Genomic DNA, 20723 nt, shown 5'->3' with positions numbered 1-20723 from the left:
TCGAATGTCTGTGCATAATGTAATGATGCTTGATTGCAAAATTGCACATTGCAAAATACGAGTGATTAAAAGAGGTTTATTAAAGCAAATGTGGTATATCTATAGTTGTCATCGTTAAATGGTAGCACAGCAAGTAGTCCAACGAGAGCAATTGAAGCACAGATGTTGTCGCTAAGTAGGCCTACTGTATGTCGCTAAGATTTTCCCAGCGCATGTCGGTTCAGGGGAAATGCAAATCGCTCCCTTGCTTTTACTAGTTGGTTTTCGATTACAGTTATCAATGACATAGAAAACAAGAATTAATACTACGACATCTGATTTTCAGCATTTCAAAAAAAGCAGGTTCATCGTTTAAACGTGAAAATAGCATCTCAGGATATCTGCAGTAATTTATGGCGATTTTTTAAAAACTGTCGTTTACCCGCCAGGTAGGCCTGGCGGGTAAATTAGTGCTAAAATAGTGTTAAACTTGCAAAAACGCTATGAATAAGTTACTAAATAGTAAACACCTTTTCACAGGCACTACAGGTACATTATAGATTGTCTCACTTGTATAGCTTGTTGCTGTGGAAATCGACAACATAGACCACACAATGGGAGACGTGAAAACTGGTGAGTCACGCCCAAGTCTTGCGCTTGCCAAGTAGGCTATGTTCAAAAAAAAAGATTTTGCTATCTCATCGGTCTTTTATTTCTGCGAGTTATATCAATGGCGAATGAATACAGAACTACATTCAACTTAAATACATTCGCTACTTAAAAAATAATTCATGTGGTCTGGGTCAGAAGGCAAAATGAAAACTTTTACTTCTTGTTGCTTCAGGATCGTTCACTGTAAAAAGCGGATTTGCTCAAATGACAAAAGGTGGTTTGGTTATGGACGTAATCAACGCAGAGCAAGCTAAAATTGCAGAAGCTGCAGGGGTAAGACTGAGAAAAACACAAAGCACATGACTTGGTTTCATAACACTGTGTTGTGTGACATTAATATTTGCAGGCGTGCGCCGTGATGGCACTCGAGCGCGTTCCAGCGGACATAAGAAAATTTGGCGGAGTGGCAAGAATGACGGACCCCAAGGTATTTTAATGTACTATTTTTAGTGAATGTCATTTATATGGCGTTAATTGCAAACCATGGCCGTTTGGTTACGTACCGGATATATCTTATTTAGATAATTACAGAGATTATGGCCGCTGTTACCATACCAGTTATGGCTAAAGCACGAATAGGACATTTTGCCGAAGCTCAAATCCTGGAATCCCTTGGAGTCGACATGATTGATGAATCAGAAGGTGCATTAAAACTTGTATACCGGTGTCTGTAGAAACTATATAAACCTATTTTATAGTCCTTACGATGGCCGACGAGGAAAATCATATTGATAAGCAACCATTCAAGACACCTTTCGTTTGTGGCGCCCGCAACTTAGGAGAAGCCTTAAGAAGGATTTCTGAAGGGGCGGCGATGATACGGACAAAGGTACGTAGAACATCAATAACTGCGAAACACGATGTTATGCAAAAGCAGCCTAATAACAAGCGGCTTTCTCAGGGAGAAGCCGGAACTGGAAATGTTGTCGAAGCCGTACGACACGCGCGTGCCATTAACCGTCAAATTCGACAAGCTAAAGCTATGAACCCCGAGGAATTATATTCTTTTGCTAAAGAAATTCAGGTTAACATTAAGTTAATTTTTACGACACTTGCTACAATTATCCGTGTTGTTTTAATCAAGACTATATAATTAAGACTTAAATGTTTTAAGTATCAGATAGTAGCCTGAGGTAATAAAATAAGGCTGTCTTCTGTGAAAGGTACCTATTGACCTTCTTAAAAAGACAGCGGAACTCGGAAGGCTTCCTGTTGTAAATTTTGCGGCTGGAGGACTCGGTTCGTTTCTGTGTGACTACCCTGACTAAATATGTTTTCTGTGAATGTTTCGAAAATAACCACGATTGTTCAATGTAGCCACACCAGCGGATGTGTCCCTTCTAATGCAATTGGGAGTCGATGGCGTTTTTGTAGGCTCAGGCATTTTCAAGAGTTCAAACCCAACAAAACGTGCCCAAGCGATGGTAAAGGCCGTCACACATTACAAAGACCCGAAAATTCTTGCAGACGTCAGCTACGATCTGGGGGAGCCTATGGTTTGTAGTATAGTCTTTCCTATAAACTCACAGACGACGATTATGTTGCTCTTTTAAAGTATTTTTTCAACTTTTAAAGGTTGGAATTAATTGCGACAATCTGAAAGAAGTATGGGCAACCAGAGAAGCAAAGACTGACTAACCGACGGCTGTTCTGTTGAACGATAACCTTCGAACCAGAATGGAACTAATTCATGTAACGTCCACCAACGTCAAATTAAATTATTAGTTTCTTCATGGTCCACGAGCCTTTAAAGTGTCATTTTCACCAAATACATTAATCATGTTATTCATGTGTGTTGGTCTTGTTTGAGTAGGAAATAATTTTTGACAATTATTAGATAGCACAATTTTTTTCTCGAAGTCGAATTCAAATACAATGCCCAGCAAGGTGCATGTCGTCTGTCTTTCAGTAGACAGAAATAAATGGTTTACAGTGCAAAGGACGCACCAACAAGGAGTTCAGGACACGGTCTACGAACAAAGCTGATTAATATAGATTGTTGTTACAAGAAATAGTTTAATGAAGGCACAAATACAAACAGAACAAAATAAGCAATCACATTCCTGTTTAAAATAAACCAAGCCTTGAACAACCAATATAATGCAGGTTGTGAGAGAAGTTAATACAATTGATCACGCCATAATGAAATCAACATTGCTTGACCAACAGTCACAACTCGCATGTGTCAAAAATGTGACAATATTTTGCAAATTAAGTATTTCATAATTTAATGCAAAAGAAAGTTCCGAATATCTCTCTTTTACAAAGATGGTCTCATTTCTTTAGCCCAATTGTTAATTGCTAAAAAAAATTCTTTAAAAATTGAACTTTCCATATGAACAAAAATGGTATAATCATATGAGCCAAAACGACAAACAGATTGGCACATATGGCGTGTGCCAAACTGCAAATTAAAGAAAATAGTGCTGTAAATATATCAAACACTTTTAAGTTGAAACTGCAATATTAACATATCGCGAACAAGTTCACGATATGCATGAAGTAAAACACTTTTTAACAGTATCACGAGCGAATGGAATGTAAGAGATCGAGTACCAAGCAAATGCGAGGAACTGGAGTACACAGAAGAGAATGCAAAGCCCACCATTGTGCCACTGTAAAAATAACAAGGTTGAGAGGGATAGGACAAAACTAGCCAAATCATAAGTATGTTCATATGTCAATAAGGAGTCATGCAATAATAGCATTGCCTAACCCACGTTTTGGTTATTAAAACCCTGCACGAATGTCCAAACAGATATTACAGCAGATATTTTTTTGGAATTATGCGGTGGGCACCCACACAACGATTTTACGAGTTATTAAACGGAAAGTTGTGGGTATTATCATTTAAGTCACTGTATATAGTTTAGGTCATTTTTTACTGGGCAAGTAGGAACTAACAATTTTCAGCACAATGTTCCTTCAGTAAGTTATGGAGTAAGTATCATTTTTAAACTGCCTTAACATGCAGGTACCACATGAGTTTGACGATGGGCAAAAACTTCTGTGATGTGGTGTTTAAATACATTGCCCGTGCAAGGCTTTATCAGATAACATGTTACATGTAACATAATACATATAATGCAATATTATATTTATATTAGATGTATATCAGTAGCCAAACACTGCATTAAGTTATGCATATTTGTTTGTTTTATATAAATATAATCTTACCCATGCAGCTGCACATACAGTAAGCACAATCATCAACTGCAATAAAATATTTGCCAGTTTGAAATTGTGTATAAACTTGGAATAGTTCCAATCAAATGCATTGAAACAAATAACACACAAAAAATGGATGTTTTTAAAAGCAGACAAATTCAAGTCTTACCAACATTACAATAGTGGCAAATATTCTAGTTTCCTTAAACATGCTTTTCATTTGGCTCATTGGACCCCTCAAAAACAGTGTACTACCAATGGCAGTTAAAGTTCCAATTGTGTAAAGAAAGGCAAAAGCTGTTGTGCTCCAAAAGAATAATATTGCTCCCTGAAAAGAAGGAAATGCGGGCGTGAGGCATTAGTAGGCAAACAATAGTTCTACTGCTGTTCTAAAGCGAGGGAAACAATTAAAAAAAATAAGCAAGAAACAGTTGCCTTCCATGTAAATTCTGTTCAAAAGTTCCATCATGTGCATAATTACCTCCCTACTCTAATTTTAACTGGCAATTTAAAAAATTACAAGTACAACTGTTTCATTCTATTTGCTGCATGAACTTACAAGAACAGACATTAGGATTCCCAAAGCACAGCAAGCAATGAACCCTTTTATTCTTGTCTCCCAGCTGAGTGATGGACAACAGCTATCCCCTCCACCGGTCACCTTAAAACAAAACCAAGTGTTTGAAAACCTGGTACAAAAAATGAAAGAGTGAAGTGAAATAAATGTCATAATTTCAATTGTTTGTTTAAAATTGTAAACCATGTATACAAACTTTAACTTTTGCATTTTATTATTTCACAACCATTTTAATGGAACCAACTATCATGTAATCACTGCAAGTCTACAACTCATGCATATACTGATATGGCAAAACACACAGGCAAGTTTAAGGTACAGGTAATGCCGTAACAAGCAAACAAGTCATAGATAAGTAATACCACAACAACTCCTAATTACTTTCATGCTTGGGTGATGGTTAAAAAGAATAAAAAAAAACACTTAAGTGCAGCATGAATAAATAAACAATTTAAGAAGAACTTTGCAAAAATGTAACGTTATAGGAAAATCGCATAATTATACCATATATACACAAGTCTTTGTGAAGGCATAATTGTCACTATTCATAGTATAATTTAATGCCACTGTACTGGTAAGTGGTGTGCCTACTTGCACAGTTCTTCCGAAATTAATTTACGATCCATCAAAAATTGGGAACTTAAAAATAACCTCCTCAACTGAAAAGATATCAATCGCTAGATTGAAACTTACATTACTGCCCAAAATATTGGACTCCTCATCATAATCTTCTTGGCCATTTAACACACGACGAAGTGAATCCATTGATTTAAATCAGCTTTACCCAATTTTACTTAAAATCTAACAGTAATACCAATACCTAACAATTTTACAGGGTGATACAATGGAATAAAACACTAAGCAGTCTGAATATGAAATAAAAAGAGCAGCTGTCTGTATTTACTTCAATGTTACGTGTCGCTATATATATATATAACAGATAAAGTGCTTTAACATAAGATGGACGACAACTAGCAAGCTTGATATTTTTCCAATAAGTATATACACTATAAAGCTACATTTTAAAAGCATACATACAACATTAAGCAGAAAAACGAATAAACATGCACATTTGTATGCGGACACTAGCATTTTAACTATTAGAAACATTCAGTTTACAATCTTAAAATACAAGATGTATGAACTTGATGGCATGATATAATATACATTTATGTTTAAGTATGGATACATGTATCGCAGTTGATCAACAGTAATTACTAGCTGATAAAAATATTAAGAAAAGTTTGCAGCTAAAGATATTGAGTAGCATTAAGTTGAGAAAATTGCAAAATGAGAAATCGAGTGAGAGTGTTCAATTCTAATGTCAATGTTTGTCAACACAAACATGTATATAATTGTCATTAACTATCTTACTGTAATATATACGGCAAATATCAAAACCACCAAATGTATATCCTAAATATTACCAACCGCAATAAACCTTTTTATACTGCCCCAATATTGAAATAAATGCATCCATTTGGCCCTTACTAAACTTTAATAACAAAGAGCAAGAAAATTTTAAGGATTTCACCAAAGGCAAAATTTTTAATGTGTAAAATAGAAATTATGTTTTCCATTCGAATAACATTCGAGAAAATTACTCCATTTCATCAGCTTATGCGTCTTTATATGCTTTTTTCTTAAACTTGTGTAAATTGTAACCAAAATATTACACATCATATATGTAATTTTTATCTGTCAGTGATATACAAGGCAGGTAAAAGTTATCAAAAAAATGAAATAATTACTGACTGGCATAAAAATAATTGCAGTTAGGTCGTTGAATGTTTTGCAAGAATCAAAAATGTTAGTTTTAGCAGTTTCCTATTGTTAAGGATAAGCAAGAGCAGATTTGTGTACCTATTCCATTATGTGGAAAAAGCTATAAGCAGCTATTAAAAGGTCTATTGCCACAATACTGTTACATAATTAAGAACCTAAAATTTTCATACACAGCACTATTACCCAAAGACATGTAGTAATTAAATATCACATACATGAAAATAAAAGATTTATATACAATATAAACAGCAGCACAGTACTTATAAAAATGCTTTAAAATTATTTTTACCTCCTTTGCCCAACACACAAACTTGAAGTCACCACAAAACATATTAATCTACGTGCCAGCATTGTCATAAACTTGTACATGCAAAACAAATTGGATCTTTTACTGAAATTACCACCGTATTAAAAATACCAGTTAAAAACCACATACGTGCTATCACCACCACTTGACCATCCAGCTACTGGTAAAGATTTCACAATGATAAAAAGCCAAGTATATGATACAATTAGTATAATGAGCCTACTTAGACTGAAAATAGTCTCATTCTGCAGTGTAATTGCAACTTACAATTGTTCATTAAAATCAGTAAGCTAGACTGATACAGATAACTGGGTAACAATATACAAAAGCAAGAGATACAACCAATTTTCATGAGTGATGAATCAGCAACAAACATGCATTATCAATTCAAAACCATCACACAGTGTGAGTGATAACAATATATCATTAAAATATGTTTTTAATACAGAACTTTAATTAGAAAAAAAATACTCACTGAAGTCACCAGACCGGACTCCCCACCATCATTTTCTTGTCCGTTTAATACTTTTCGCAATTTATCCATATTTCTTCAGGTCGCTATTTGCTGCACTTTTATTCAGTAAAATATGTGACAACTGGAAGACAAGAATATAAGGAATAAGGACATTGACAAAGCCTAATAGAAAATAACTAGCGTTCGTATAGTAACAGAACTAAAGCATTGTCTTATCATCAAAAGAAGTTTAGTACCAGTAGCATAACTAGTCTACAAAACCGCTTGCATTTTGTGAAAAATTACTCAATAACGATAGGATAGCACTAAACAACTAAAAGCACTGTGCCGAGGAAGATCACAGTACACCAATTTACTCTGCCTATACACTTCACGCATACGGATGTTCCGGCAATACTGTAACAAACAACATTGTTTCCCGTTTGTCGATGTGGTATGCCATTTGCAAATACACTTTAATGTGGTTTTTCTAATAAATTTAAAAACTTTTGCAGGAGCCTTTAAAAAAAGACAACAAGTGACATTATCAGCGAAACAAAGGAGGAAGATGTTTAAAATGTAACTTGTTGAAGTTCCAATTTTAAGCTTAAGCTTGAGTTTAATCACCAATCAACTTATTGTCTTTGTTGTAACGTAACACAATGGTCAACTAGAGCCCGCAAATCGACTCCAGTCAGATTTCTTTCATCGAACAATATACAGTTTAAAGAAGAGTTTTAGATTTCACTTGATTTGAAAACTTAGTGTGGCGCAACATTCTCAAACTTTTATTTTCTGACCAGTGATGGAAACAAGTGTTAATGGTTGTGACTCAAGTTAAGTCACTAACAGCACAAGTCAAGTCGAGTCATTTTAATTACATTTCCAAGTCAAACCGAGTCAGTAAAGTTTATCAAGTCAAGTCCAAAAGTTAATGCAAGCAAGTCACAAACAAGTCAATATTTATGATTTATTGTTCGTTTTACGTCGATAATAAACGGCTTTATGAATACCTGAACGTAAATATAAACATAAAATCCCCGATTGGAAAGTAAGGTAATTTTTCACGAGAAATCGTGCGTGCAAATACGCAAGTTTTGAAGCGGGGTCGTAATCAAAAGAACGGGTGACCGTGTAACGTCACCAAATGCAGGTTGATGATCATGGTGATGTCACGAGAAAATTTTAACACGTGTTCAGTTAAAACTGCACAGATATGTATGTTAATTGTAAAAGAATTTGCCAGAACCATAGAATACTAATAACAAGTTATTGCATTAGTTGTTATCAGTATTCTATGTCATAACTTCAGCACAGTTAATGGCAAAAAATAAGCTATACAATACAATACCTCCAAGATACAGATGCTCATAGATATCTTATATATATATAGTACTGTACTTAGATATTAGGGATAATTTTATCATTTTTTTGGTCTGTGAGTCCGTGTTGGCAATGGTAACATAGGGCTAGTAAGGGTGCTGGAAGCTATCTGGATGCTTGACTGGACTGGTTAGTGGCTGCTGTTAGTGCTGTATGCTTGTACTGCACCCAGTTGTGTAACCTAGCGCCTGAGATACAATTATTACATCATGGAGACAGCACATGATCTTAAAAGAAAAGCACCATGGAATGATGTAAGTGGTATACCGGTGTTTTCTTGGCTGCCACTATTTTATCGGAAAAATCGTGCTTTCGATCTATTTTTACAGTTTCTTGTTAACCAAACTTAAATGTTGTAACTTAGTAACTAGACTTAACGTAAATCTGCCTTTTAATTTAAGTCTAACTCCAATAAAACCTTAAAACAGCTTAAATCAACTTTTTGCGTATACCCATTTTCCTAACCTAACTAACTATCTTTAACAATAGGCTGCATGTCCTACATAGACCTATGGTGAAATTTATTCTTTGTATTCTTTTTATAAGCTAGGCCAATGTTGTTATATAGCATATGCGTTTAAGGCAGTAGGCTATGTATATATGTTTTTACGATATATATTGTGATAATATTATGAATTAATGTAATATAAGATTGTGTACGACATAGAATTCTCATCTATTGAATCAGTGAAGCATAACACTGCGTGACGTAATCGATTGCTTCGTGCTTACTGTGTGTGCATTTTGATTTATTCAGTCTCTTCTTGTTATTACGAACAACGCCGCAACATGTAGGACTTTATGCTGTAGTTGCTGTACCAATGTTTTATCTTGATGTATTCGTTCAAAGAAGCTTCAATATAATCAGAATATAAAGTTGTCGAGGTGTACAATTAATTCTAAGATTAAGAAAAGCGAAACAACGACCTTGAGACTCATTTACATCGAGGACAATAAACAGTTCAACAGAGAAACATTGTAATTGAAGTGGTCGCCCTTACAGGCTAAGGAACGACATACAACCATTTCATTACAATATCATAACCTTTGTTTTACATCAGATAGTATATAGAGGTTTTTAGTGGGGCAACGTTGACATTTCAAGTCTATGTATGTGGTGGAGTGACTTTGATAAAATAGAGTGTACATAAATGTCATGTGTAAAAGTGCAAAAGTGAAGGGGAGAAAAGTCACTTTGTTTTAAACAGTTAACTTATAGGTATAGTGTACAATTGCTTATCAGTTCCAATGCAATGTTTTAAAACTTAAATATGTTTTCCCTTTTGGATGTATCCTTGAAAGCAATTCTCTTAGTTTTACGAATGATGAATTATTACTTCATTTATGGTTTCATTTCAAAAGCGTTAGGCCTTCTGTAATGGTTGCTTTCATATGATTGTGTCGTTATACCAGGACGTACCTCTCTTAATACCGCTAGAGGACTAAAATAACCACCAAACTAAGACTACTGAAGTCTTATGACAAGTGTATGAGCCAACCGAAGCAATTTACTGTTATTTAGAGAGGTCCTATCATTTGGTTTGATCTTTGATTGATATTTGGTATTGGTTATCCAAAGGAAAGCAAAGATTAACTTAAAACTAAAACACTTTCCTTATAAGCATGATGATATGTTTATAAGATTGCTCCGAAATGAGAAGTGATCATTGTGGGGCAACCTTGCTGACCTAATTTACTGCAGATTTACTGATAAATGAATAATGTCGTCATCATTTTGTGTTAATTGTCTTAATACTTGTGCACACTTGTTATGCTTGCTCAATTTCATCTTAGATTTTTAAGCTACTAAGCAGTAACAGTCTAAACCCTTGAAAAATGTATTAAAGTTCATATTCCGCGGTCGGCTAAAACATTGATATATCATATAGCCATACTATGGAAACAAGTTAACAACGGTCAAACTTTAATAGAATTTAGGCTACGATGTCAATTTAGCAGTTACCATTCTGAAAATCGTTTTTCTTTAGGGTGCCTATTACGTGACAAACAAAAACAAAGCCACAATTGACTGCAAACAGCGCAAAGTAGCTGCTCATGCGTTCTTGTATTGTGGTACTACTGCACTTTTATTTGGAAGTATACCAATGCGCTATGCAATAATGGTGAGTTTCTACTGATTAATAAACATGAGTCATAACAATGCATTTATATAAAGTCCAAAAATTATATTAACTTTAATTAAGGAGTTCTTTGTTTTCTGTTCTAAAACTGGACTCAAAATCAAGTCATTTTGAAAAAATTGTTAAGTCCGTCATGTTGATCTAGTTCAGGGGTGGCCAGTAGGGTTATGACTAGGAAATTTTTTTTTTGCCTGTAGCAGGAATCAATGAACATTTTGGTATAAATTTAGAAAATCATAATTATTTTGTTCAAATCGTAAAAAATGTCCCGCACAAACTGAGTTTAATTTTTGACATTGGTCCAAATGTAAAAAAAAATTTACAATTCAAAACTTATTCTTTGCTACAAATTTAATGTTCAAATATTTGTCCTTTTTGCAATTCTGGTAAAGTTCTTCCATCAAATTGACTACCCTTTCTGCAATTATTTTAGTGTGTGGGACATGTACAACGGACTTATCCAAATTCCAATGGGTTTTAAGGCTCCAGGACATTCGAGCTCAAAGATAGCATCAAATAATCTTTGGTATATTCTATCTTTAAACCTTTGGTTAGAAAACCAGGCTTCCTGCCACGCATTTGCGATAAATGAGCATGATATCTCCAGAGTTACTCTCCATCTAGGGATGAGGAAGTAGGCAATCATAGCATAAATGGCTCTTGAATTCCATCTAGCATTGTGTAGAGATGGAAGTTGAGAGTTGGTTTTGTTGAAGACGTTGGATTGAAGAACTCTAATACCTGCCTTAAGACTCTATCAAGAATATGATGTTGGCAACCAATATACTGTGGTTTATCAAAACCCTTGCTGATCCTTGCATTTTGCAGTTTCACAACAACGCCATTCAGCCGTCCAGTATTAATAGATGTTGTGTCACATATGATCATTTTCAAATTTTTCCATGCATCTTATTCATCTAATAGGTTTTCTAGACTGCTGAAAATATCTTGAGCTGTTCCACTTTCGCATTTTAGAACACCCAGTTTGATTTCTCTTGATGGACTTTTCAAGCATACTACCTGATATTCATGTTTGCCAATCTTTTTTCCATCAAAGTGTAAACAGAAATTATTCTCTACTTTCATAATTGATTTTAATTTTAGCTTTGCATTGTTGCCATCTCTTATAACTGCTCTCCAAACACCAGATTGTGATCCATTTTTCTTTTTCTATTTTTCTCCTGTTTCTCCATCAATTTCTGTAGCTTTGACATTATTGTTTGTTTGTCACCGCTGGAAAGTTCAATTTTGCCCAGAGAATAATTAATTCATCAGCAATTAGAATCGTTCTTGTAGTCTTGTCCTTAGCTTGGTCCAAAAGTGAGTGGTATCGCCCAATAATGTCTTTCTTTTTGGGAATGCGAACATAATTACTCAGGGTTTCAATCATTGGCATGTTTCTTCTTGCTGGCTTTACAGCAAGATTTTTCGTCCAGGATACCACATTCTTCTTAACAGATTCACTTGACTGGTGGTAAGCCATGATATGAATAATTTAATCTGTGCAATCACAATTTACCAAAACAAATTTTCAAATCTTCGCAATTGAAATTGTGTCAGTCAAATTCAAAGTAGTCGATATATATATTATATAGTCTATATCTACAAAAGAAAGCCCATCCTTCATACATTGAAAACTGGAAAAATTTGGTGCGGGAGATTTTTGTTTAAACAGTCTTAAATTTTGTGAGTTTTCAAATCAGGACATAAAAGTTCATCATTTGTGACTACAGGACACACAGAATTTTGAATTTTTTTTTAAAGTCATAACCCTAGTGGCCAGACCTGCTTCATGCTCGAGCCGCATATTACCAATTCGAGCTTTAAAAGAGCCGCAACACAAACACAATAAAAAATACAAATTTATTCACTCACAACGAAGTGTAGCTATTGATAAACATTAGTGCTGCGTGGTGATACTATGAGTCTCCACCTGGGCTTCACCAACTCTTTTTGCAATTATTAGTGTAACCGTAACCAAGACTTAAAACTAGGTCAGCCCTGAGGTACAGCTTCAAACTGACAGTTTACTTAACTACAGTGTACAAGTTAGCACACTTCTGTACAATAATGTCCTTTTTGGAGTGTAATTTGATTATTACTAACAATGAGTCCATTGTTACTACGTGTGATAGAACGCATTGTTTCATAATCTGATCGAACAACTCGTCTAGACCGGGAAAATGCATGTCTAATTCAACAATGCAAATTCATTAAAGAGCCGCAGTTTGGCCACCCCTGATCTAGTTAGTCATAACATGAAACAAGTCACTATTTATTATACTTTGATATTATGGAATCGCAGTACAGTTTGTGCTTATTAAATTAAGAAATGATGTTATTGTTTAGTTTTTTACATAATTCAATTATATCATCATACTTCTGTTCTTTTTATTTTTTATGAAGTTTGTGTTTTTATCTAATTGGGAGCTTTGTAATAAACAACATTAAATGAAACACCATCGTTTAAATTTTTACCATTTGGAGTTAGAATACACTTATTTGTGTATTACGAATTTACATGGGGATGTTTTCCTTCTTGTGGGGTATTTATCACATGCTGGTTAATTAATAATAAAATGTTGTTTACTGCAAATTTTAATGGTTTAAGTGTGCTGTAAGTATCAGACATGGCATTAAGTATTGCAACACCAGCCATCTCCTAAACAACAAGGGACATACGCTAAGTAGTGAATTTGTTAAAGGTGCTTAGAATTAGTTTATCAGTCTTCATATAATTTGATTGGCAGCAGCCTTATTGCGTTGTTCCTTATTTTTAAATCAACAAGGTTCGCATGTATCTGAATTAAATGTATGCAACGATGTTGATAGCTCGTGTAAATACTTACAGCCAGGTTAAGTCAGCTAATCATACTATAACAACTTATAATTGTCTTAGATGCAACTTCGATTTGATGGCAAATTAGGATTTCCTGGTGGTTTGATAGAGGAAGATGAGGTGACTGTGGTAGGCATGAATCGTGAGCTTTCTGAGGAAATTGGCTTGGCTAAACGGTTTCATTAAAATATTTTTAAAACTAAACTAGTTGCTGCATTTTTTGTCCATACACATAATTCTACTGCTAAAGTGCTTAATTATACTGCTATCATTGTTGTAAATTTAGGTTCTATCTTGATGAAGAAAACTACTCTGCTTCTTGGGTTTCACCAACCTTGGTGGATCATTTCTACATAAAAGAATATTCTGAGGAAGACTTCAAAGAAATAGAAGCCGGTGTGTTGTTAGCAAAAGATTGGGGTGGAGAGGTAAGAATTGTCAAGAAATTAAATTGTAAATGATGGGTTGCCCTGCTATCGTGACCCTTTTTTGTGAGGATGATGTCAAACTTGGCTTTGTATTGATCATCAAGCTTTTTATATCTTAAAACCTTAATGTTTCTGGCTGTAGACACTGGGAATAGTTCGAGTTCCAGTTCACTCGCTTCACCACAATCTATCGAGGAAGTTCACCGAAGCTCTTGTCCCTTTTTTGCAGAATAACTTTATTGCTAGTGCAAGAGAGGAGATGATAGAAGGAATATTGGCAAGGGGGATTTTAACTAAAGATAGGATGACAGCCATTTGGATGGAAGCTCAGCAACCAGTTTGATGTTAACTATGAAGCAGATACAATAACCATGTTTGGATGTGTGGTATCTCTGATTAGGAGAGTTTATAATAGTAGTTATCTCTTTTTGTCTATTTTAGAATATCAATTGAAATGCTCTAATCAAATATTTAATTTTACTATCAAAGAATAAAAAAAATTTTTGTAGGCAAAGTAAATTGCCCAAGATATGCTAAGATAGTCCTTGCACAATGCACATATTGGAACACTAAACATACCTCTAAAATAATTCCTCCGTGCAAGATAGCAGCATAAAATTTTAAATCATATCAATTTTAAAAGTTTGTACAAGTGGATGAAACTGAAAATGTATAGTTAGGATTCTTATTGCGACATTGCATTAAAGGGGACCCATTAATCAGTGAAATGAAAATTCATTCACAGACTCGCTCTGTCCTTTTGTATTACACAGCAGAATAAATTTCAAGACATATTTCAGCCAGACAAAAGTGTTAGTGTAGACCATAGGTCGGCAACCCGCGGCTCTTTCATCCCTATGCTCTGGCTCCCGCGACTTTGAGCCAACAAGCTCATTTAGGAAAACTTATATGTGAATAAATAATGGTGTTTATTAGTGTCACAATGTAATAACTTAATGCGTTTGTGTGATTATTATTCAGAATGTTTTATTCGGACGTGGAAAATCTTATAAAAATACTACATAGTGATTTTCGCTGGCATAATACGCATGACTGCTTGCCACTCACGCGATGCTAAGTTTGTTTTTGTTTGAGGTCGCATGTCTTGGATATTGGTCTTTGTTTGGTGACTATGCAAGTTGTCATCGTTGTAGTGAGAATTTTGTGAGGGTAACTGCTAAAGTTTTTACGTGTAACTGTAAAGCATTAATTCGAATTATATATTTAGTCTTAGGTTTTAGTTTGGTGGAAACGACACCATATGGCTCTTTCAATGCTTAAGGTTTCCGACCCGTGGTGTAGACCATGGGTGGGCAAAACTTTGTGTCAAAGGCCGCATTGGGTGTTGAGTTGCATGGGCCAGGATGCCGTAATACGACAGTTTCCATTTCTTTCATATCTGCTTTGCCATATTTAAAAAAATTTCTTTAATTGCTAGGCTGTAACTTAATAACAAGACAAATATTTATCGTACTCATTGAAACGGTTGACCTTCAACACGATGCTCAATAAACAACTAGGAGTTAATGATTTTTTTTTTGAGGTACTGTATCTTAGTATATTAAATTTATGTGGCCTTAGTTAATACAAGTATAAATCTTTCCTGATAAAATGTATGTTTTGATTTTGGGATCTCTCAAAAATAAATTTCGGGCATGACATCTAGATTTATAAAACTTCTATGCAAGCTACACAAAATATTTTGGTGGGCTGTTGTTTTCCCATCCCTGGTGTGGATTCTGCTCCGGTTTGAATGACATTCTTCAAACCAATTGCTTAATTTCTTCAACTACTTTGGCTTGGTAACGATATGTTAACTTAAAAAATTTCTTCGGAAGTGGGTGTTTCTTAATGTAGGACCTTTACATTTAAAAATAGACATATTACCAACATGTTTACAATAACTCTTGAGGTAAAAGTTACTGCACTAACAAGTGGTTAAAATCTAAAAAGGTTTCATTCCAGTTCTGCTTTTTGCCTTTTTAGTTCAGAAAGGTATAATAATCCAACATGGTGGTCCACTTAACCAATACCCATGAGATGAATGTGTAAATTTCTTACTTTGCTAGTTCTTGAGCCAAAGATTACGAGTGTCGGGTAATACTAACGTTTGTGTTCAGTATTATTAGGAATAAATATACTTCCTTATTATATCAGGTTCCGTAATGCTACATGTCATCTTTCCAAATGAATCTTTGCAAAATTTTACGTCCCCGGGACGGCGATTTTACAAACAGAAATTAGTTTGCAGCTTATTATAGTTTTAACCTTTTTGTTGGCAAACATGCACTATAAGTCAAGTATATAAAACTATTAGATCAATCAACTGTACTGTGGTGCAAATTGATAACTTGTATTCTGGATGTCATTTGTACCATTTTTGAAAAGTTGTTTTTTTTTGACAACAAATTGATAGAATGCAAATTATAGAAGTACGATCTTGTTATTCTAGAGTTCATTAATCTAATTTTTTTTTCTGTCTAACAAAAATTTTCTAATTTTAATATTTCAAAAACTTCGCTTACTCGACACAATGCTTTGAAGGAAAAATAGTTTACATTAACAAAATCACACTGGGTATACATTGTACAATGGTTTTAGAAATCATTAAACATTGGTGTAATAGAAAATAAAGTTGTAAAATGTGAATCACTCGGTGAAGTAAAACGTCTTAAAGTAACATGCATTAAATCCTAATTTTTTTCCAAAAATAAATGGTAAATATGGGTTACTGCACAAATCTGACACAAAATTATTAAACTTGGAACTTTTGACAAGAAATGGTTTCAGAAATTTTGACTGTTAGTTCATCATAACTTCGGGCAGCTAGTATATAAACAACGGTGCAACAGTGGGTGCCAAAAAGTTACTGCAAACTTTCAGGGTCTCTAAAACATGTCACTGAATGCATTCAGATATAAATTTACAATGTGTGCTATATAATATAACCCATGAACATGGCAGTTAGCAAGTACAAAAACTTTAACTCACTGCTAACAACAAATCAAAGATTGATATAAGTAAAATAATTTGGAAAACACACAAAATAACTTAAGTGCAACTCATATTCACCTGCATCTGGATAAAAATACGGAGCCATGACAAAAAGGGTTTTCATTATGGCGACTTATTGAAACATATATATACAACACATATATGCTTCATACAAACAACCCAACAATTGTTTTATAATGATAAATGTTACCATTAGTATGGTATACAATTATACAATGTACTGATAAACATCATCTTTGGCAATGACTGGCTCATGCCAAGGTAGGAGCCAAGCAGTTGAAAACTTGTCTCCAAACACAGATTTAACATTAAGCCATTTGTTGCCACTACCCCAGTGTTTTTCATTCTTTAGTTGCTCTATACTAGTTTCATTGTTGCATATTGAATGCATCTGTGTGCCAAACATTATCATTGTAAAGAGGAAAAATAAAAGCCCTTCAAATGTTAAAGTTATTAAAAATATAATGGTAGCAGGTGGTGAAAACAGAGAACAGTCATTCCATTGGTTTCCCATGCACTTCAAAAAGTGTAATACAACCATAATAAGTGCATGAAATGAAATAGCAGCTATATAGAAAGTAAATAGGACAAAGTATTTTTGATTCGTTTCGCCAACACAATTGTTTATCCATGGACAGTGATGATCCATTTTCTTTATGCACCGTTTGCAAACACTGCAATGATGTGCTCGTTCAGGCTTAATGCTGTAACATTTTGCACATCTGTATACAATTTCTCCTGGCTGCAAATTCATACTTTCAAGTTTTTCTTTGGTTGCATTTCCCTTTGGTACACTTCCTGGGTCTGTAGTCATTGACTTGAAATGGGAAGCTAATGCAAGAAAAGCCAAAAAATTGAAAAGCAGGAAGTTAAATACTCCATACAGTGGGTATCTTTCCATAGCTGGTATCAGCATAACAATGCAGACCACAAACTCAGCATATAGGATCAACGCCCAGGTAACTCCTGCACATACCATTCCACATATATCCTTGACAAACCATAATTTTCGGCCACCAGTCAAGAAATGTACCAATTTCATCACGTCAATAACTTTCATTAATTATTATCTAGCTAAATGTTTAAACCAATATGTCCTATTACCTGTTCGATGTTAAGCACAAAATTATGTTGTATGTACATCTTGTACATGTAAACTAATATCCCATTATACGTTGTAGGACAGTGCTGATATTGGCATAAAGCTGGTGAACTCCTTATATATGCTTTACTACATATCAAACTTTGTGATTCACTACATTATCTGAAAAGTACGGTATCATCTGTTTTTCGACATTGACTGTGGAGAAAGAAAAATATAATGCTAACTTTCACAACATAAAATCGAACGAAAATAAGCTCACATCAAATCAAGGAACAGACTTAAATCGTCCAACATGTTAACTTTGCTGTGGTGCTATAAGGATAAAAGAGTGCAAACGCAAATACATTTTAGCTTCGAAATTGAAATAAAGACTAAAACAATAAAAAGCAAAAAAGTATCATACAGGCAACTACTAGGACTTACATTAGAACACACAAAAAAGAACAAGCTGCATTGTGTGCACAACTGCAAGTGGATGGTTAAAATAAAATCCTACCAAAAGAAACGCCATCCCAAGGATAGGAATGTAGTTTCTGTGGACAAGTGGAGAGCATGATGTTGGGGCCTTTAAGTGCATGGATATATTAACAAGATACAGCATATCTTTACACTTCCATGAACGGATTATATTATACGATGCCGGTAGTGTATTATATATGTTGTAGGAGTGAATAAGCATAAGTTAGTAAGTAATAATAGGATATCACCTTGCTGTAAAATTATATTTAAAAAAAATTTAATTAAAATTTGTTAACGCTTGCTGTAGCTGATTATGCCCAAAGAAGGTCAGCCACTGGTGAAGATGACCAATAATCCATCAATTGAAGAGATTTCCTTAAACGTAAGGAACCCCTTATACCAGAAGATGACGAAGCAAGATTATCATATAATGCCTTATTGTCTTGCTGTTAATGTGGAAGTAGCCAAGCTTGATACCTACAGCTTTCCTGATAGATTTTACTACAGCTGCCGTATACACAGTCAGTAACTGATCTACTTATCATATCATAGCAGTCAGTACAGCTCTGAAAGTGCAACTACAGTCAGTCACTTAATATATGTACTTGGCGCAAATTAGTACTTTTCGCTTCCAACAACCAATGGCAAAAAGCAAACAATATGATTTTGTATCTCTGCATTTACACAGGTGCTTAAGACGTAATATATTACTTGGCAATTGTCATCGGACATGTGCATTTAGCAAAGGACAAACTTTGGACACCGTGATAGAGCAATTAAGAATAAAAGCACTAAAGTAGGACTCCAGAAAACCAAAGCTATAATAGTAAAGCAAACAATAAGAAAAATGTCATTGAAACGTGGCGTCAAGCGTCACGTCACACATTCATTTTTGCTTGACTTTAAGTTCGTTTTAATTACATTCTTTCGTTAATTACCTTCCTTTATAGGCCTTGGCGTTTGGAATCTTATTGAGTGGACGATTCCTATTTATTATGACCATCATAAACTTTAATCAGTTACGGTTTAATAAAGTTTTAGACAGTATCTGTTTGGTTTGGTATCCAGTGACATATTACAGTACTTGTTGGTTGATCTGCAAATAGAAAAGCACACAACCTTCCTTCTTCGTTATGAGTTATGAGTTGTACATTACATTACATTAAACACAGTAAAATGATATAGGCGCTGCAATAATAGAGTCGAATTCATTTCTAATTCATTTTTTGATTATACAAGTGGTTCCTGTTGAGAATCATTGAATAGAAGGAGTTTCAGCAATAGGCTACATATTTCAATCCTTTTGTCAGATCTATACTTTAGCTGACGTGTTTATGTTTTATTTTTTAAAAGTAATTATACGTCAAAAAATCGTACTACAAAACGAACAAATTTTGAAGTTAAACTGGATCTACAGATTCCACAGAAAGATATCTTGCCAGACCTTTTAATGTTTGTTTAACCATTGTTTAAACTTGACCAAGCGGACGGACAAGTGAGCTGGCCATATTAAACTAATGCGAAACAAATTAAAAACTCACTCGCACGAAATCTAACATTTCTACGACATTTTTTACAACATTTCTGCTTTACTTGCTATTTTATTTTCTAAACTCTAGACTTGTAATAACTGTGGCGCAAGTCACCAAAATTTGATAACTGTCCCAATGCTGACTTTTGACCGAATTTTATTCCACATCACCTCTGAGTTGTAGAGAAATGAAATATAGTTAGCATTTTGTGTTGTTAACTTGTTATTTGTTAGTACCTTGCCTTCTGTCGTGCTGTCACCGCACGGTAGTCTGTTAAGTTGCAGAGCAAGTTGTTTATGTGAACCATTATGTAGCCTGTAGGGTATTGCTGTATTGCATAGGCTAAGTAGCCTATTGTGGACTGTTATTTTTTGCCATTGACTGTTGACTGCAGGGAGCGAAAAGTATGGTACTAACCTCGTTGTAGAATGGACAGACAAGAAATACGTTTACAGACGACCAACAAACGACAAAGGCCTGAGGGTTTAAAACGGGGTCTAGTGCAGAAGTGCACAACAAGATTGCTTCACAGTTTTACTAGCTGTGCATGGTGTAGTATACAAACGCATTTTGTGGTTGTGCGCTACTACACTAGGCTAGACCTGCAAAGATTTCATAAAACTAAATTATAACTCCGAGATATACCTGAGTTCCCAAACTAGACCTATACTTAGCACTTTGCAGCCTTGCTTCAGTCCTTGCTGGGGTCTAGTGTGCAAAGGCATCTTGTGGTTGTACACTTCTGCATTAGATCCTCAAAACGTGCAATGTGTGAATTACAGTGGTGACTGGTGCTATAACAACGTTGGAAGGTTAGCACGGCCACTTGACCAAACCCAGTCGGCCAGAATGTGTTTATATTAAAATTAAATGAAATTA

General features: G+C 34.6%; 4 protein-coding genes across 7 annotated transcripts; 2 read left to right on the top strand and 2 right to left on the bottom strand.

Annotated features, from left to right (window-relative positions):
- Positions 1-465: 465 nt before the first annotated feature.
- Positions 466-2436, top strand: LOC143466164 (pyridoxal 5'-phosphate synthase subunit SNZERR-like). The gene is made up of 9 exons (XM_076964791.1): positions 466-612; positions 824-924; positions 998-1078; positions 1173-1293; positions 1350-1480; positions 1553-1675; positions 1815-1890; positions 1969-2147; positions 2227-2436. The coding sequence occupies exons 1-9, from the start codon at positions 594-596 to the stop codon at positions 2287-2289; spliced, it is 894 nt and encodes a 297-aa protein (XP_076820906.1). The 5' UTR covers positions 466-593; the 3' UTR covers positions 2290-2436.
- Positions 2437-2647: 211 nt separating this feature from the next.
- LOC143466166 (vesicle transport protein SFT2B-like) lies at positions 2648-7485 on the bottom strand. Of its 3 annotated transcripts, none has more exons than XM_076964796.1 (5): positions 6964-7485; positions 4379-4480; positions 3989-4147; positions 3829-3864; positions 2648-3266 (listed from the first exon to the last, which is right to left on the bottom strand). In XM_076964796.1, the coding sequence occupies exons 1-5, from the start codon at positions 7030-7032 to the stop codon at positions 3138-3140; spliced, it is 495 nt and encodes a 164-aa protein (XP_076820911.1). In that variant the 5' UTR covers positions 7033-7485; the 3' UTR covers positions 2648-3137. The 3 variants fall into 3 exon arrangements, with proteins under 3 accessions (XP_076820911.1, XP_076820912.1, XP_076820910.1); XM_076964797.1 differs by lacking the exon at positions 6964-7485 and adding an exon at positions 6494-6941; XM_076964795.1 differs by lacking the exon at positions 6964-7485 and adding an exon at positions 5090-6466.
- An 879-nt stretch (positions 7486-8364) lies between these two features.
- Positions 8365-14264, top strand: LOC143464834 (U8 snoRNA-decapping enzyme-like). Of its 2 annotated transcripts, none has more exons than XM_076962850.1 (5): positions 8365-8579; positions 10314-10448; positions 13366-13481; positions 13592-13733; positions 13963-14264. In XM_076962850.1, exons 1-5 carry the CDS (start codon positions 8535-8537, stop codon positions 14074-14076), a joined length of 552 nt encoding a protein of 183 aa, XP_076818965.1. In that variant the 5' UTR covers positions 8365-8534; the 3' UTR covers positions 14077-14264. The 2 variants fall into 2 exon arrangements, with proteins under 2 accessions (XP_076818965.1, XP_076818964.1); XM_076962849.1 differs by having other exon boundaries at positions 8367-8579; positions 13876-14264.
- A 2006-nt stretch (positions 14265-16270) lies between these two features.
- LOC143464833 (palmitoyltransferase ZDHHC3-like) lies at positions 16271-17873 on the bottom strand. The gene has a single exon (XM_076962848.1). The coding sequence runs from the start codon at positions 17806-17808 to the stop codon at positions 16957-16959; it is 852 nt and encodes a 283-aa protein (XP_076818963.1). The 5' UTR covers positions 17809-17873; the 3' UTR covers positions 16271-16956.
- Positions 17874-20723: the final 2850 nt, after the last annotated feature.

This window comes from Clavelina lepadiformis, chromosome 7 (genome assembly GCF_947623445.1).
Source record: "Clavelina lepadiformis chromosome 7, kaClaLepa1.1, whole genome shotgun sequence".
Taxonomy (NCBI): Eukaryota; Metazoa; Chordata; class Ascidiacea; order Aplousobranchia; family Clavelinidae; genus Clavelina; species Clavelina lepadiformis.
This window is presented reverse-complemented; position numbering and strand designations above follow the sequence as displayed.